Raw genomic sequence first — 19,846 nt, forward strand, 5'->3', positions numbered from 1 at the left:
GAAAATTAGCGCGACGAGATTAGACACAAAGTCAAAGCAAACACGCGAGTAGACCCGCTCTCGCCCCAGGTGGGCGTGACATTTTGCAGCGTGAATAACACCGTATTCGCCTCATCGCCCATTCGCTCAAGTTGAAATTTTTCAAACTTTTGACGAATAATGTGCGCGGTCAAACTCGTGAAGCTCTTTTTTCCGCCTTGGTGTTGTGAACGCACAGTAAAGCACATCACCAATGTATTTTTGTATCTGTTCACATGTTTTAGCTTTAGGACTTTTCCTTTAAGCAAATATGCGAGTACACTGCACCTCTGTAGTTTACACACACACTCTCTCGCACACAAAACAGTTGACTGTTAAATGCTCTGCTATCCAGTCCAGCTATAATGTGTGGCTGCCCTTCTGACCTGATGGGATGAACAGAGTCTGGCCTTGCTTCAGCGTGCATTTGTAACACTTGTCCACCTGGTCGGCGAAGAACATCTCACTGTGATTGGACGATGACCTCCACCGCTCGTACAGAGACAGGTTGGCAGAGGTGGGCTTGATCAGGAAGAAGATCTTCTCTCCCTGCCAAGACAAAAGCAATCAGATGTTCTGGCGTCGTCATCGGCGTACTGTACGAGACAGCTGCAGATCATTTGCGCCAATAGTCGACGTCTTTAAATTTGATTCGTTTTCCTGCCAGAAATTTCCAAGTCCAACTTTTCCCTCTGATTTTTATTCTTGGCGTGGTGGAGAAGCCTCTGAAACACCAGTTAGATTGGGAAATACTACAAATATCCAAGGACACCCACCCAGGATAGGGCTGGGAAATATATCGATATTATATCGATATTGTGATATGAGTGAGGCTGGATATCATCTTAGATTTTGGATATCGTAATATCGTGATATGTCTTTTTCCTGGTTTCAAAGGCTGCATTACAGTAAAGTGAGCTATCAAATGGTAGGATGGACCTCTCTGTATTTATGGAGGAAATCACACATGTACATTTTGATATATAAGGTCATCCTTTGGGAAGTTTCCCCTATACCTTGGTAACTGGACTTTGCTTTGCCTCTAGCAGCTACCATACCAGATCCACTAGATGGCTACTTTAAAAAAGTCCCAGAGTACTCACTGAACTAGGAAAGACAGCTTTCTCTCACTTAGACACCCTGGTCCCGCTTGGTGACTTTACATCTCTGTTACAGAACTTCTTACAAGAAGAACTTCTTGTCGTTTCCTATAGATTGGGTCACTACTGGAAAAATACTGAAAAGCGTCTGTATCACCCTCACTCACTCTGGTTTTGTGTTTTTGTGTGATGCATTGTATATGTACACTTTTGGTTTATGTGTTCTTGTGTCATGTACCACATTTTACTGCTGCTATTGTCTTGGCCAGGTCTCCCCTGTTAAAGCGATCTCACATCTCAATGGGACTTCCTGGTTGAATAAAGGTTAAATTAAATAAATAAATAAATAATCTTCTGAACTTACAAGACTGTTCTAGCTCTTCTATTATTTGCCTTTACCCAAGTAGTCATTATTTCCACATTACTGATTATTATTGATCAAAAAATCTTGATTGTGTAAATATTTTGTGAAAGCACCAATCCATACAATATTGTTGCAATATCGACATTGAGGTATTTGATCAAAAATATTGTGATATTGGGATTTTGTCCAAATCGCTCAGCTCTAACCCAGGATGATAACAACATGCAGACGTGTGTGGAATCCGGTCAGAATGTTTGTTTAAAGTCACATCACGTTAAGGGCAATTCTATCATAAAAATGTAATCAAATAAACTGAATCATATCTATCACAGGTGGTGGCTGGCTGATCATAAAAAAAGCCCATACTGGCCCAACATATGGGTCTAACCCCCGTGGGGACGGACCTTGAGCACATGGTACCAGACGGAGGCACCGCCGCACTCAATGTGGAAGTCTGTGTAGCTGTCCTTCACACAGATCAGACAGTATTTGGTGACTTTGGGCTTTCCGAGCAGAGCATCGTCAGGCCAGTAGTTTTCTACCCAGGACAGTCGCCGCACTATCTGGGGGCTCTCCACTATGTTGTTCATCCTGTCACAGGGAAACACAAGAAGACATTAGTCAAATGATGTCATTTTAAAAATGGTATGTTCCACTGTTCTGTGCATTCACACTCAAAAAATAAAAATAACAGTACAGCTGATAATTGCACACTGATTTGTATGATGACTTTTCAAAGCAGTCGCGCTCATATGGTAAATATGTGGTGAAATGTAACTTATCCACATGCAAACATCATCACCAAACGAGGGCTGACTACCTTGTGTCTGAGAATTCCAGGTTGATGACGTTTAAAACTTTCTTTCTGTTTGTGCTGTAGTAATAGTCGACAAACTCCTTGAGCTTCATCTTGTGGTCAGCCTGTCTGGGAACATCGACGACATCCACGCCCACGTCAGGACCTGGGATAAAAAAAATAAAAAAATAAAAAGTTCAATAGTAGCTCATGGAGAGAGTGAAAAAAAAAAAGATATAATACTGTATTCTTTGCTTGTTGCATGAACTTGTTTGACAAAATATGTCTGTTGCATTATACAATTTAATTTGTTGCTTTCTCTGAGCAGCAGTGACAAACGCGCGCGCGTGCACACACACACACACACACACACACACACACACACACACACACACAAAGAACAGAACAGCGGCGCCCTCTATTGGAAGGCATATATCACATTGCTTTTTCATTCTTTGAAGAGGAATAGTGACTTTACTTGACACCAGCTAATGTGAGCTGATTGATTCACAGGGTTGGTAAATAAGGAACATGTCTCCAATTTCCGGCTTGCTTTTACTTTTGTTATTTTGACCCTCAAAATAGAAAATAAATCAAGTCTGCACACTGAAAAATCAAGTGTTAGTAAATTGCTTTGACTAATTGTTACATAACGTCTTTACCCTTATTCTGAATTATTCTGTGAATTTATTTTGCAGTACTGAATTCTGTTTTCTTATTTCATGAGTTGTTAATGGTTTTAATACTCATCTTCTTCTTTGTCACTTGTAAAGCATTGTGTAACTCCGTTTTGATAAGGACTTTATAAATAAATATATGATATTATTATTCATAGTAGTAGTAACAGTAATAGTAGCTAATTTATAAGTTGGAGCAGTTCCATTATACCAGTGTTATAAACATGAAAACACATACCAACATAGTTCTCCACATCACTGATGTAGAAGGTGGGAGCTGGCATGGAGATACCCAGGCCGTCTTTCTTCAGGACCTGGATGGGTTCGTTGAAGCCGTTCTCCTCCAGGTACTCCATGGTCAGCTGACTGCCGCTCAGCTTCACCACCACATCGTCAGCACTGCAGCCCAGACACAACCACAGCAGCACCGTGTTAAAAAGCTCCACTTCATCTAGCAACACATCAAGCATTTAACTGGCTTTTTATGATGTGAAGAAATGACATATATCCTATTACTCTGCCAGCAAAATGGGGGGGGGGGGGGGGAACGGACCCGACAGGGCTTTTTGAAATGCTATTAGAGAGTGCCCCCTTGTGGGATTTTTTATGTAGTGTGGAATAATGTTTCTCAAAGAAACTGAAACTGAAGTCATTTTCTTCAGAGGGATCCAGGTGGTCCCCATCAAAATGTGCAATTAATTTAACTGAAATTTAATTTATCCCAGTTGCAGGATGGGTACTATTATAATTTACATTAGGGTTCACTCTCACCACTTTGATATTTTATATGATTAACTAACTCAACAATAACACACTCGTATGGGTGTGTTATTTCTTTTTATAAAACGGCTCTCTCAAATCAAGCAATCTGATTGGTTCACAGCCATTGTATAAATCCAATAACCCACTCCAATAACCCATGGCCATGCGTTATTGAGTTGCCATGGCAACTCTTACTAAAAGGCTTTGGTTACCTCAAATGACAGTGTAGAAAAAACAAATGGCGGAGACAGCTGTCAGATCCTTGTGAATCGATCTTCGCTTATAACTTTACTAATACTTCGCAGAAAATTATGTTTTGTACAAGAATAGACGCGGGCTAATGTCTTAACCCCTCTCTCGCGCGCCCTCACTCTTAACCCCGCATTTCTAAATAAGACGTAACGTTAGTTGGTGTCGGCATACGGCTCTGGTGTCGGGCTTTGCAAAAAGCTCTCAGCTTCTCAGCAAGCGCCAGGATTGGCCAATGTCAACTTCAGTCTCCAGAACGATCCAATCAAATCACCCGCACGTCTATCTTCTTGCTAAAGGTCCCGCCTTACAGTAGTGTTTCAACTGACTCTATCAGAATACCATGCCCATGACATGTTTAAAAACACTCTAAAATCTGTTCTTATAGAACAATGTCATTGCATGTGAAATGTGCGATTGTCAAGTTTCTTTTTAGCCCTTCTTTTTAGCCTTTAATCCTTGTAGTCTGTGTTTGCTTATTGTATTTCTGTCTGTATTCTGTGATGTTATTTGTCCCTGTTTGTATTCTTGTTTTTTCTTTACATGAAACCTTTTATTTTGCTGTCCATCTTGACCAGGACTCCCTGGCAGAAGAGATATTGTATCTCAATGGGACCTTCCTGGTTAAATAAAGGATAAATAAAAAATAAAAAATGCCAGTCGGACTTATAGTATTATTATTATATTTATATTATCATACTTGGAAACCGTTTTATAAAAGCAATATAGCACTCGAGCAGCGTGTGTTGTGGCATATATCCCGCTGATCAGTTGTTATCCCACGAGGCCGCACAACTGATCAGCGGGATATATTTGCCACAACACATTGGCTCTCATGCTATATTGCTTAAATATTATTAACTAACTCAACAATAACACACTCGTATGGGGATTGCCTGGGACTATTGGGGTATGCAGCCCTAATGTGTGACATGGAAACGTTGTGGTAGAGAAATCCCATTTCTGGGACACAGAAATAGAAAGCGATTTCTTCTGTTTTTCAGAAAAAGTTTAAAAAAAAGTGACTTTACCTGGGAAATGTCCTACTGCGGAGCTCCTTTATGAAAACCTGACTGCCGTTTTGAACAGCTTTGATATCTGTGCTTTGTCCCGTGTCGTGCTTGTTCCAATTCTTTTTCTTTTTCACTGAAGATCAAAAGAGAGTTAAGAAACCATTAGTATGCAAACATGTATCAAAGTCAGAGTATAGGCCTATCCCACACTGCGAGACATGTCATTTAATGGTCTATCTATTTAGTCTCAAACTCCTATTTCTTTAAAACAACAAGTGAAAAAAAAAGTCTGCCAACAGAGTGAGATACTTTCACTTCTTTCCAGTGCACTTTCACCTGAATCAAGGGGCAGATCACTCCACTCGTTTCAAGATAATGTCACTTTAGTAAACAATAAGTAAACTAACTTTGTAAGACCCAATAGAGACAGTTGGTCTGTGTGGGAACGCCCACAAAATGTTACTATGGCACGCGAGTGGGGTAAAACCCCCCATATATCTCAATGCACTGACTCACCAAAGGATGGTGCGGCAGCCCTAAACTACAGGATTGTGGATTCTAGAGCAGGTACATAGACGTCTGTTCGGATGTGCGTTTACTGCGGTGGTTGAATCAGGGATTCTGTCTGCCTGGGCTGGGCTAACAGCTAAATGCTAACTATGCTGAATGAGCTACCATGCTGTACCTAACAATTACCACCAACATTGTTGTGTGGCATCAATAAAGTATCTTGTATCTTGTAACTATGTTGAATGGGGAGAACGGAAGGATTTACCCCACCCTGACCACGCCCCCAGCCAGCTACCCCAGCGTCTACTGTATGACGAGACATTGACTGTATCTATACTGGATTGAAAGTACATACATACATACATGGAAACATACATGTACAATGCCCCCCCCCCCCCAACAAACACACACACACACACACACACACACACACACACACACACACACACACACACACACACACACACACACACACACACACACACACACACACACACACACACACACACACACACACACACACACACACACACACCATCCACTGAGCAAGGGCTGTTGCTTACTTGTGGATTTGCCTTCGGTCTTCTCGCAGTTTGGACAATGATAAATATCTATGTCTGGAGCATCATCTTCATCCACCTCAACACAGCTGAAAAACAAACAAACAAACAAACAAACAAACAGGATTGAGAAACAGTGACATAAACATACATAAATAAGTCGGCAATAGCAACAACTTGAAAGGGTTTGTCATTGTGAAACACACAGGACAACGGGATCTCACAGAAACACACGTTGCAAATGCATAGTGTAAAGACAGTGGAGGACAGCTGGACAGCGGACTAAAAACCTCACTACACACTGACTGTCTAGTCTATCCATTGACTGGGTGCATTGAATAATTGAGCAGCGTTGTAGACGGTGTGGTCGCTGCTGCAGAGTGAAGTGTTAAAGTAGTAGTGAGCCTGGTGGTGCCGTAGTGCCGGCGTAACAATGAGGTAATTATATTGAGCCTAGAGTAAGCGATGATCGTTATACAATAGATATGATTTGTGAGGTTGTTCAGGCGGCAGTATGGTGCAAAGCCTGCAGGGGCATAAGGTGGTGCAGAAACAGAGTTTAATGCAGCAGAACAAAACAAACCAAAACAAAGGGCATGGTGAATGTCTTTCTCTAAAACAGTGCCTTCGCTTTGTTAACCATGATGACAGTCGGAGCCCGACCCTCCACTCTATTCCAAATAGCAGCTGTGTCAGGGTCACTTGCACCAGCACATTCCTTCCATTTGGAGCCGCTGTTTTCACACTCACTGACCTGGGAGTTTCCCAGGATGTTTCCCCCCCCCCCCCTCCACAGTTGTACTACACAGCCTACTCGCTTTCACTAAAGTCAAATTCAAGAGTGGGTGGTGGCTGGAAATAGTGGAAATGCCTGTTCATAGTCATAACATCTTTTAGTTGCTGCGCCTGGAGGAGAACTAATAAACATACCTAAAAATGAAATCATGAGCTTCTGTGAGCACACATTCAGTGACAATTTGATTGTTTTCTGTTGCAGGGATCGGCAAAGAATCTCTGAGAATTAGGAACGCCGTGAGAAGGAATAATCGTCTAATCCACACAGCATAGCCTTTCAGTTCAGAAGTGTTCGAGATCGGTTCTACTGCTATTCTAATATCAGCCTGCACAGTAGATGTGGTCGGTTCAGACGTGCTTTTAACAACCTAGGAGCACAGGGTTGTTTTAGTCTTTCATCGATGCTGAGGAGAAGAAGTGTAACACTTTGACTGCAGGTCATCCTGTCCTCCTCACATTCATCTAGTCATGGAGCAGCTCCAGACTGAGCAGGATTCTGTTGACGGGTTCATGAGCAAGATGAAATGCACATCATGGAATCATTTGACCTCTATTTTAGCATCTCTACATCAGTGTGTTAGCTTTAGACTTTAGAGTTGATTTGAAGAATTGCTTTTTAAATGTAAACCCGGGTCAGATCTAACCCCTAACGACACGTCACGTCTCTCAACCCCTCATGAGCCAGAGTGGCCAGCAGGTTGTTCTTGTTACAAGGGGGTCATGGTCATACAGACAATGAACAACTTGACCTTTGCACTAGAGGGGGAAGGTATAATATGCTTGTCTTATACCTACTGTATTATGAAACACTTATTAGTTTAGATCTGTCCACTATTACGTCACTATTGTTGTTTTATTTTTAGCTAAGTTTTTAGGTGTGTAAAGCACTTGGTAACACTGTTTTGAAAAGTGCAAGGTATTATAAAGTTCATTATTATATGGGCTGTTATCACACTTCTGGCATCATTATCGTTCAGACTACAGCAAGCAAAAAATAAAGCTCGTCAGGAACGCTACAAATAACTCTTTTAATTTGGGAGACTAAAGCACCAGTGGGAATCAAACACCCGAGCCTGTTGGTCCATCATAGAACTATTAAGAGTATTGTTTGAATACATGTTTGGCACACCCACTTACAGTGAGCCAACTTCTGTTCATTAATTATTAATGGTTGGGCTGAGTTACAGAGCAGCTCTGACCATAAAATACTGTAACAACAAACTGGGCAGAAGTCTGTAAGTGAAACGTTAGGAATTCAGTGACATCACTGGGAATGTTAGGAATACAGTGACAACACTGGGAATGTTGGGAATACAGTGACAACACTGGGAATGTTAGGAATACAGTGACATCACTGGGAATGTTGGGAATACAGTGACATCACTGGGAATGTTGGGAATACAGTGACATCACTGGGAATGTTAGGAATACAGTGACAACACTGGGAATGTTAGGAATACAGTGACAACACTGGGAATGTTAGGAATACAGTGACAACACTGGGAATGTTAGGAATACAGTGACAACACTGGGAATGTTGGGAATACAGTGACATCACTGGGAATGTTAGGAATACAGTGACATCACTGGGAATGTTAGGAATACAGTGACATCACTGGGAATGGAACTTGGAGAGTACTGATCAACATTTTGTTAGGAATAGCTCACCCGACAACAGAGTGAAATCCCCCCAAAAGAAGAACATCCAAATTGTGCGGTGATTTTGCCATGCTCCCTTATAGAGCTTCAAGCAACTAACGATTATTTTCATTATCGATTAATCTGTCGATTATTTTCTCACAATCAGAATCAGCTTTATTGGCCAAGTATATACAAGGAATTTGGCTCTGGGTTGCTTGTACACAAATACAGAAAGAAAGAAAGAAAGAAAGAAAGAAAGAAAGAAAGAAAGAAAGAAAGAAAGAAAGAAACTCAGTTTACTGTCATAGATGAGTAAATCAATCAGAAAATATTCACATTTTATATATAATAATCCACAAACGCTACGGATTAGCCTCCTGAAAATCTGCGCAAAGATCGGCGCGGCCTGGGGTCCTTCAGGCTAGAGCGAGGTGCTCGACGCAGGTAAATGACGTGCAGCGCACAGGCCCTCTTGAGGCGTCCTTGAGGCATCCTCTCAGCCTCTGGATTGCCTTTGCCACGGGAGGGTCTGGTGAGACGAAGGAGGAGCACGGCCGGGAGTAATCCCACAGAGCCTAGATCCTCCATGCACCGAAGGGCCAATACTGCGGCGTAGCACTAGCTCTATTGCAGCGGATTGGGTTCTCTTTTACCCCTCCCGCGGGCAACGTTGCAGACAGAGTAGTAAGGCTGATCCGTGAGCGGCTTCTGGGACGCGAGTCGGGGTCTTAATTGGCCTCGGCTGGGTCTACTGGGCGAGGGTGTATGATGTCGACAGACCCGAAACACCTTACGACCCCAGATAACATCACTGATGACGCGTCCTAGCGCATGCGGCAGTAGTGTATTTGAGAATATAGAACATTTTAGAAGCTGGAATCAGAGAATTAATCCAAATGAGAGAAATTATCTTTTTTTTTAAGTTAAATACATAGCCGGAATTACTTCCTAAACATGGCCGCCAGGCATTCACGACATACGCATGCGCTGTGTACAACGGAAGCGCTCTACAGGCAAACAAGGAAGTAACTCGGTGTGGGGATTTACTCCGAAAATGACGTTTCACGTAACTATGGATTAATATTTCATCTCGTGGTGAGTAAAATGACGTTTCACGTAACTATGGATTAATATTTCATCTCGTGGTGAGTAAAATGACGTTTCACGTAACTATGGATTCATATTTCATCTCGTGGTGAGTACCCGAAGCACAAAATGTATTTTGCCGCTATTAGATCTGTGTTTTTGGTTATTTTGAACAGGTGTACCATTGGCCTCCATTCTAAGGCGATACTTACTAACTTCACGACTGTAGCTCAATGTATACTGCTCGGACAGTGACGGTAAAGGCATGGTGTATCTTGGTTATGTGGGGGGGACAGTGACAGTAAAGGCATGGTGTATCTTGGTTATGTGGGGGGGACAGTGACAGTAAAGGCATGGTGTATCTTGGTTATGTGGGGGGGACAGTGACAGTAAAGGCATGGTGTATCTTGGTTATGTGGGGGGGACAGTGACAGTAAAGGCATGGTGTATCTTGGTTATGTGGGGGGGACAGTGACAGTAAAGGCATGGTGTATCTTGGTTATGTGGGGGGGACAGTGACAGTAAAGGCATGGTGTATCTTGGTTATGTGGGGGGGACAGTGACAGTAAAGGCATGGTGTATCTTGGTTATGTGGGGGGGACAGTGACAGTAAAGGCATGGTGTATCTTGGTTATGTGGGGGGGACAGTGACGGTAAAGGCATGGTGTATCTTGGTTATGTGGGGGGGACAGTGACGGTAAAGGCATGGTGTATCTTGGTTATGTGGGGGGGACAGTGACGGTAAAGGCATGGTGTATCTTGGTTATGTGGGGGGGACAGTGACGGTAAAGGCATGGTGTATCTTGGTTATGTGGGGGGGGGGATCTGGCAAATGAGCTAAACTCCCGAAAAAGTGGCGTATCCCTTTAAGACTCCGGCGGGGCCGATGGCCCAGCGCCGTGGGAAACAATGCAATCAATATAATACCATCACAGATTACTCAACAGTGTGTTTTGATCGTGTGAGAATTTTGTTCTGCAACACCTCTATAGAGAAATAGTTATTACTGTATTATTATTAGTCATATTGACCAAAAATTCATCATGTGAAAAACATTCAATCACCTGCCTTCCACTCTGCTGCCTTCCAGCCTGCTGCCTTCCACCCTGCTGCCTTCCACTCTGCTGCCTTCCACCCTGCTGCCTTCCACCCTGCTGCCTTCCACTCTGCTGCCTTCCACTCTGCTGCCTTCCACTCTGCTGCCTTCCACCCTGCTGCCTTCCACCCTGCTGCCTTCCACCCTGCTGCCTTCCACTCTGCTGCCTTCCACCCTGCTGCCTTCCACTCTGCTGCTGCCTTCCACTCTGCTGCCTTCCAGCCTGCTGCCTTCCACTCTGCTGCCTTCCACTCTGCTGCCTTCCACCCTGCTGCCTTCCACTCTGCTGCCTTCCACCCTGCTGCCTTCCACCCTGCTGCCTTCCACTCTGCTGCCTTCCACTCTGCTGCCTTCCACTCTGCTGCTGCCTTCCACTCTGCTGCCTTCCAGCCTGCTGCCTTCCACTCTGCTGCCTTCCACTCTGCTGCCTTCCACCCTGCTGCCTTCCACTCTGCTGCCTTCCACTCTGCTGCCTTCCACTCTGCTGCCTTCCACTCTGCTGCCTTCCACCCTGCTGCCTTCCACTCTGCTGCCTTCCACTCTGCTGCCTTCCACTCTGCTGCCTTCCACCCTGCTGCCTTCCACCCTGCTGCCTTCCACTCTGCTGCCTTCCACTCTGCTGCCTTCCACTCTGCTGCTGCCTTCCACTCTGCTGCCTTCCAGCCTGCTGCCTTCCACTCTGCTGCTGCCTTCCACTCTGCTGCCTTCCACCCTGCTGCCTTCCACTCTGCTGCCTTCCACTCTGCTGCCTTCCACCCTGCTGCCTTCCACTCTGCTGCCTTCCAGCCTGCTGCCTTCCACTCTGCTGCTGCCTTCCACTCTGCTGCCTTCCACCCTGCTGCCTTCCACTCTGCTGCCTTCCACTCTGCTGCCTTCCACTCTGCTGCCTTCCACTCTGCTGCCTTCCTTCCTGCTGCTGCCTTCCACTCTGCTGCCTTCCACTCTGCTGCCTTCCACCCTGCTGCCTTCCACCCTGCTGCCTTCCACCCTGCTGCCTTCCACTCTGCTGCCTTCCACCCTGCTGCCTTCCATCCTGCTGCCTTCCACCCTGCTGCCTTCCACCCTGCTGCCTTCCACCCTGCTGCCTTCCACTCTGCTGCTGCCTTCCACTCTGCTGCCTTCCACCCTGCTGCCTTCCACCCTGCTGCCTTCCATCCTGCTGCCTTCCACCCTGCTGCCTTCCACTCTGCTGCCTTCCTTCCTGCTGCCTTCCACTCTGCTGCCTTCCATCCTGCTGCCTTCCACCCTGCTGCCTTCCACCCTGCTGCCTTCCACTCTGCTGCCTTCCACTCTGCTGCCTTCCACCCTGCTGCCTTCCACCCTGCTGCCTTCCACTCTGCTGCCTTCCATCCTGCTGCCTTCCACTCTGCTGCCTTCCACCCTGCTGCCTTCCACCCTGCTGCCTTCCACTCTGCTGCCTTCCACCCTGCTGCCTTCCACTCTGCTGCCTTCCACTCTGCTGCTGCCTTCCACCCTGCTGCCTTCCACCCTGCTGCCTTCCAGCCTGCTGACAGTTTCTCAAATTGACACCCGGGTAGGGTTTGACCGATATGAGTTTTTGAAACAGGGATGTTACTGACAATGATGATGTCCTGGTGGTTTAGGAGGCAAAGGTGCACACACCATGTAACCAAGAGGTCTTGGCTTCAACTCCAGCTAGAGGACCTGCATCGTACGCCAGCCCTACTGTAGACGAAAGCAATAGAAATATAATGTTTACTTATAATAATCGATTGCAATTATTATAGCACTTCTCAAGGCAGCCCTTTAAGCAGGAGGGGATTCTACTCATCCACCACAGATGTGGAGCACCTGGGTGATGTCAATAGTAGCAGAGGAAGTTTGCGCTCTTTAAGACTCAGGCTTACAACCGATTGCCATAGGTGCGTGAGGCCTGGGTGATGCACAGCAGCCAGTGAGCTCCAGAACGCTCAGCACACATCAGCCTATCACAGAGGAGAGTTGAGGACTGAAAGAGCCAATGAGATGAAGGAAGGCCTGTGTGGGAATGTAGCCAGGGCTCCGGGGTTACACCCCCCAGGGCTCCGGGGTTACACCCCCTACAGGGCTCCGGGGTTACACCCCCTACAGGGCTCCGGGGTTACACCCCCCAGGGCTCCGGGGTTACACCCCCTACAGGGCTCCGGGGTTACACCCCCTACAGGGCTCCGGGGTTACACCCCCTACAGGGCTCCGGGGTTACACCCCCTACAGGGCTCCGGGGTTACACCCCCTACAGGGCTCCGGGGTTACACCCCCTACAGGGCTCCGGGGTTACACCCCCTACAGGGTTCCGGGGTTACACCCCCTACAGGGCTCCAGGGTTACACCCCCTACAGGGCTCCGGGGTTACACCCCCTACAGGGCTCCAGGGTTACACCCCCTACAGGGTTCCGGGGTTACACCCCCTACAGGGCTCCGGGGTTACACCCCCTACAGGGCTCCGGGGTTACACCCCCTACAGGGTTCCGGGGTTACACCCCCTACAGGGCTCCAGGGTTACACCCCCTACAGGGCTCCGGGGTTACACCCCCTACAGGGCTCCGGGGTTACACCCCCTACAGGGCTCCAGGGTTACACCCCCTACAGGGCTCCGGGGTTACACCCCCTACAGGGCTCCGGGGTTACACCCCCTACAGGGCTCCGGGGTTACACCCCCTACAGGGTTCCGGGGTTACACCCCCTACAGGGCTCCGGGGTTACACCCCCTACAGGGTTCCGGGGTTACACCCCCTACAGGGCTCCGGGGTTACACCCCCTACAGGGCTCCGGGGTTACACCCCCTACAGGGCTCCGGGGTTACACCCCCTACAGGGCTCCGGGGTTACACCCCCTACAGGGCTCCGGGGTTACACCCCCTACAGGGCTCCGGGGTTACACCCCCTACAGGGTTCCGGGGTTACACCCCCTACAGGGCTCCGGGGTTACACCCCCTACAGGGCTCCGGGGTTACACCCCCTACAGGGCTCCGGGGTTACACCCCCTACAGGGCTCCAGGGTTACACCCCCTACAGGGTTCCGGGGTTACACCCCCTACAGGGCTCCAGGGTTACACCCCCTACAGGGCTCCAGGGTTACACCCCCTACAGGGCTCCGGGGTTACACCCCCTACAGGGCTCCCGGGGTTACACCCCCTACAGGGCTCTGGGGTTACACCCCCTACAGGGCTCCGGGGTTACACCCCCTACAGGGCTCCGGGGTTACACCCCCTACAGGGCTCCGGGGTTACACCCCCTACAGGGCTCCGGGGTTACACGCCCTACAGGGCTCTGGGGTTACACCCCCTACAGGGCTCCGGGGTTACACGCCCTACAGGGCTCTGGGGTTACACCCCCTACAGGGCTCCGGGGTTACACCCCCTACAGGGCTCCGGGGTTACACCCCCTACAGGGCTCCGGGGTTACACGCCCTACAGGGCTCTGGGGTTACACCCCCTACAGGGCTCTGGGGTTACACCCCCTACAGGGCTCCGGGGTTACACCCCCTACAGGGCTCCGGGGTTACACCCCCTACAGGGCTCCGGGGTTACACCCCCTACTCTTGCAATAAGTGCCGATGGGATCTTTATTTAGCGCAGGGAGTCAGGACCTCTTTGTAACGTCTCATCACTCGCAGGACAGAGTCCCTCTGTCTCTGCCCTGAGCCGTTGGGGAGATGATCCGTGAGATTCAGAGGGAAGAGCGCCTCCTACTGGTCCTCCAACACCACTTCCAGCACCATGGTCTCCCATCAGCAACTGCCACAGTTTGCCCTGCCTAGCTTCCCCAGCAAGCCAGCAATGTGATGCAGGAGCCACGGTGCAGGTGAAACCATTCATTCCTGTTTCTTTTCTCCGGGTCAAACCAAGCAAGATGCCAAGAAATATAGAATATAATGTGACCGGATATAAACATTGCCAAACAAATGGTGACTGCATGTCAAGCCACCTCGGTCTGTAAACAGAGAAACATGCCTTGGGAGAGTAAGCTGAGAGCATGATAGCATCAATCAACACCTGAGAAGCAAAAACAAACGGTATTGAGGAGCTTGTATTACACAAAGGCTCTAATAGCACACTTATCACTCTGACACGAGGCGCAGAAACAACAGATCCTGTGTAGAGTGTGTAGAGTGTACAGACAGTCTTTGCATTGGAGTCAGAAATTGGCCTGGCGCCATTGTGGAGGTAAATTGCAGAATTGATTGTTCACTAATAATGACTAAATATAGCTGGGCTAGTAAAAGAGAGACATCTGAAAAAGAAACAGGTCATGGGTGTGAATCCATATAGCCAAGTAGAACACAGACACACCTACTCACGTCATTTATGTATGTACAAATAAATATGTAAAAACGTTTCCATCACTACATAAGTTATAGAAGATGTATGAAAAGATAAGATGACAATAAAAAAATATATTAAAAAAAGTATCTCATAATATGAGACTTTTTTCAATATATTTTTTGTGTGTCTACTCTGAAACACTGTGCGTTGAAGCTTGAGAAGAGTGAATTCAGCCTAAAACAGTTGGTCTTGGCCTTTTTTTAGCTACTAGCCAGCAAGATAACTTTGCAAAGCAACTAACGTTAATGTGAATATAACTACTAGCAACTCATCACATGATGTCATTTTTGGTTTTAGGAAGTCAGTCAGGTAGTTAGAGTCAGAGAGTTCACTACTATGGTTAGCTAGAAACAAGCTGACAATCTGGACCTAAAGTCGAAAAAGATGTATTGGCGAAATGATAGTGAGACAGCTGAGTCATGAGTTTGAGATCTAATCCACCATAGATAGACTACTGCAGTAATGAGTCAGGAAGTAGCACTTCCGGTTCCTAAGGGGAAAAGGCAATGGGATTTGAGTATGGGGATTTTGGTTAAATGCACGAACCGGCATGTCGGCGATTTCTGGGTAAGCCTACAAAAATACGTGCTCCCTACGGTACTCAGCTATTATTGTGGACCTCCAACATGGCTGCCAGAGGGCATGTTACACCACCTGAAAGCCCTCTACTGGTACCTCTAAAGAAGACCCAGAGGGCATGTTACACCACCTGAAAGCCCTCTACTGGTACCTCTAAAGAAGACCAAAGAAAATTGTGTGTGTTGCTGGGTATCTGAGGAAGAGCAGTGTCGAATTTGGTACAATTTGTACACCCGTATGTCATAGCGCCACCTACTGGCAACACAGGAAGTGGTTTATCTCCACAACCGTTGGTCCGACCCGACTTCACACTTAGCAAGTGTGCTGTTGGGGTTTCCAAGGAAGTGCTGGATATTAATCAACTTTGAATAGGCTAAACAAGTGAACAGCGCTCCGCGTAGCTGCACTAGTTTTCTTCTTTAGTTCAAATTGGCTAAGTGGGCGGGCAGAGGTGTGTGTTACGATTGTGATGTCATCAGTGATGTCACTTGAGCAATTGTGATGTCATCAGTGTGATTCCTGGCTGAGGCTATAAGTGGTAGGAGTATAAGTAGGGAGAACGGGACAAGTGGCGCATCATCTCCAGAGTCTCCACCATTAAAAAGCAAGTTAAAAAGAGATAATAAAACATAATAAGATAATAAGAACAAGAGGTAGGAAAGGTACATTGCACATTTGTTATTATGCCAGCATGTCCGTTTCTGCAATATATATTTATAATGGTGTGGGGCTGTGGGCACAGTGTTCTTTGTGATTTCTGTGTTACAGTATATGATCGATCTATCTATCTATCTACTGGAGGTAGCTACCTATGGTTGTCTGCAGAAGTGAATGACAGACTGCAGTGAAGTTACAGTAGAGTAGACAAAAGAAAATGAATGGCTGCTATGATAGGAGCAAAAGTAGGTTGTAGACAGCACTGATGGGTATTGAGTCTGGAATCAAATACTGTCAATGGTACAATTAGGGACTAGATAGCTTTTTGCAGAGGGAGGGGCTCCTAGGAGACGTCTCTATCCCCAGCTGTTGGCAGCAATGTAAATGGTAAATGGCCTGCATTTATATAGCGCTTTTATCCAAAGCGCTTTACAATCAGTAGGTACATTCACCCATTCATACACCGATGGCGGCAGGCTGCCACGCAGGGTGCTGGCTCGCGAGATTATTTTGGGGGGTCGCGGGATGATTGTCAAAAGAGAGAGAAAAAAAATAGTTTTTCTCCCATGATGATTTACATCTCCAATACCAATGGTTTAATGTATTAGAAAGCTATATAAACTATAAAAATGATTTCAGTGAGTGAGTGAAATCAGTGTGTGAATGCGTGCGCAGACTGCGCACTGTCATTGGGTTGGGTTGCGGCGGGAGGGGGGGTCGCGAACCCGAGTCTAAAGTTTTTTGGTGGTCGCGGCTCAAAAAGGTTGAGAACCACTGCTCTATAGTAGAGGTGGACCAATCAATCAGTTTGGCCGATTAATTGGCACCGATAGAATGTTTTAAAAACTTGTTATCGGCGGAACTTGACTCCAATAGTGGCCGATATAGCTGCGTAGCCTCCACCGGTTACACGGGGAGTCGGGGACGCAAGTCACTGTTTTGCATGGAAGCTCTATACGTGAAATCAAGGTAATGTTATTGTGTTATTCATGGCTCATACTGTGGTGAGGATGGGTACAAAAAAAGGAAAGGGGTGATGTTGTATTCATAAAATTCATTAGTGAGCAAATAATTCATGATTAACACAGTGGGAAGAGGACTGTAAAATAAAATGACGACACCTTACAGTTTTGCAGTAACTGTACAATATTTTGAAGAATTAGCAATGGTAAAGATATGGGGACTGACTACAATGCGCCTTTAAATCCTTGGTATCTTCATGTTAAGTGACAAAATAATTACCAGCACTTATGTCCGCTTACCACATGATTATCTACTACTACATACCAGATATGTATTATACTGTCAGATAAAGTGGTACCCTTTGCCACCTCCAAGACAGACATAGCTGCAGCTCAAAGGCATTTCACTTTCAGAACAGAACATCCAAACCCACTTTGGCTAGGGCACACTCAAACCTGCGAAGCACATATGACCTGATGTGCTGTGGACTGTAGGCTAAAGAGACCCCCCCCCCCTCCCCTCCATATATACGATGTTTTATATCGACATCAATTTGTATACCTTAAAGATGTAACACACCTGGAGAGGCAGATTTTTTTTTTATGGTTTTGGACACAAGTCGCTACAAGAATAGTGATGATACCATAGGAAAAGAACAAAACAAAGTACAATAAAGTAACTACTAGAGTACCAGAGATGCTGGGAATATAGTGATATTCATTTATAGGCTATTATGAGGTTCCTATTCATCATAGGCCTTATTTTGACAAGGAATTCATCCATTCTGGACCAAATCTTTCTCTTTTATAATCAGATTGTGTATTTTAAAAGAATCATACAGTTTTGAGATTTATAATTTGATTTAAATAACCCCATCCACCCCATCTGGATGGCCTGCTACTGTGAGCCTGAATGATTGGATTTGTTACAAGCAGGGATGTGGTGGAGGGTACATCCACTTAGCCACTTTTTTGGTTTGCAAAATAGAGTTTACACACATTTTTATGCCGACATAATTCTTTATGACATAAATGCATGTGTAACACAGTAAGTAGCACCACTAAGCCGACGTAAGCTTTGTAAAGATAGTATTTTTAAAGTTTAAAAATGTGTTTTTCTGAAAATATGACTATGAATATGTTCTTTTGTTGACATTGCGTGGCTGTGATGGTTTATGATGATCACTAACTGGGAGGTCATGGCTTAGCCTGCTTTTTATTCACCACTACATCACTGGTGTAGAAGGTGCCTGCTAAGGTTACAGCAGCCAGAGGAGGAGCATCAAAGGGTTAATGTTCGGGCGCGTAAATACTGTGCAATGCTCTGATCGGGCTTGTTCACTAAACGATACAATATTACCAAATGATGTTTTATCGGTCAGACTGACACGCTACAGCTGCGTGAACCGTATCAAGGACGAGTGCCTTGTGTAACATGTTGTTACAATGTTGCAACAATAACAACAACAAGAGGGGAATGTAACAGCTTTGCTTATGACCGAGATCATTCCAGTCTTATGTACGGCGGGGCGAAAGTGATGAGCCGTGGTGGATGATCCGTCCACATGAACGTTAACGTTAATCACAGTGGGACAAAAACAGCAACGGTAGTTTAGATTATGCGCTAGGCCAGCTCACTGAATGCAAATAAATGTATTATTTTTCTTCTCCAAAGCTTAAGGATATCCAATACGGGGCTATTGTCAGCCATAGCTCCTGGCAGGAACGCTGCTATACACTCGACTCAACTCGGGTCGTGATTTTCAACCGTACTCTGTCAAAACACCCGGTAAAAGCGAAGGAAACTGCTCAAATATGACAACATATACCCATAATCTACCCGAAATACAACCTATAGAGAAGCTAGGAAGAGGGAAATGGAGACAAATAAGCAGCGAGTGTACCGATCGAGGCTTCCCCCGCTGGCTGCTGCCTGCCGTGTTCATTACAATGGTAATGGTTTAGTTTGGGGCTATGCGGGGCTGTTAAATACTCATTAAGTGCAGGTAATAGTCGAATCCCACACCGAAATCACTCTATTAAGCGCCGTATTTTTTATAATGAGAATCTGTTTTGTATTATTCGCTAAAAAATGTCACAACCCCAGTCGGCTATATTTAACTCCGCCTTCTTCTTCTCCAAGCGGCCTCTCTTCAGATGTAGACGAGCGACTGTGAGAAGCCACAAAGCTGTCAAACGCATTAAGACCTCGCCATTTTTGTTGTTATTTACTAATGCAAAGCACCACAAAAACATCCTAGTGAATATCACGCGCTTACCTGCCGTGGAACCAGTCCTTGCAAGCATCGCACTCGATCATAAACTGGGTCACGTCGTAAGGTAATCTGCAGATGCAATATACTGGTACAGTCGCCATGTTCAATTCACAACTACGTCGGGATAGACTGGGGGGGCTGCAGGAACAACGTCCTGCAAACAATATGATCCAATATGATCTTCCCCAAAAAAAATCCCAGGGGCAGTCCCGCCGGACACATCAACCTAAAGGCACATCTCCATCGCACGGCGAGTGTTTGCGTTCGAGACGAGCTGGTGTGGAAACGATGGAGGCTGGTCGTAGCAGGCTTTCCTGAAATGCATTATTATTATTATTACTATGTGCATGCCCCCTGGTGACTGTACAGCAGCGAGGCGGT

At 46.1% G+C, this 19,846-nt stretch overlaps 1 protein-coding gene across 2 annotated transcripts in view; it reads right to left on the minus strand.

Moving 5' to 3' along the window:
• The window catches only part of phf2 (PHD finger protein 2), a 34,569-nt gene extending 14,925 nt beyond the window's left edge, over window positions 1-19,644 (minus strand). For both annotated transcript variants that reach the window (XM_083660571.1, XM_083660570.1), the window contains exons 1-7: window positions 19,469-19,644; window positions 6,053-6,138; window positions 4,998-5,112; window positions 3,194-3,354; window positions 2,303-2,444; window positions 1,887-2,073; window positions 405-567 (exon numbers count right to left, since the gene is read on the minus strand). In XM_083660571.1, coding sequence (XP_083516697.1) covers window positions 405-567; window positions 1,887-2,073; window positions 2,303-2,444; window positions 3,194-3,354; window positions 4,998-5,112; window positions 6,053-6,138; window positions 19,469-19,566 — 952 coding nt within the window. In that variant the 5' untranslated portion in view covers window positions 19,567-19,644. The remainder of the gene's footprint in view (window positions 1-404; window positions 568-1,886; window positions 2,074-2,302; window positions 2,445-3,193; window positions 3,355-4,997; window positions 5,113-6,052; window positions 6,139-19,468) is intronic.
• Between the last annotated feature and the right edge of the window lie 202 nt (window positions 19,645-19,846).

The sequence above is a fragment of the Poromitra crassiceps genome, assembly GCF_964638095.1.
Source record: "Poromitra crassiceps genome assembly, chromosome: 25".
Classification (NCBI taxonomy): Eukaryota; Metazoa; Chordata; class Actinopteri; order Beryciformes; family Melamphaidae; genus Poromitra; species Poromitra crassiceps.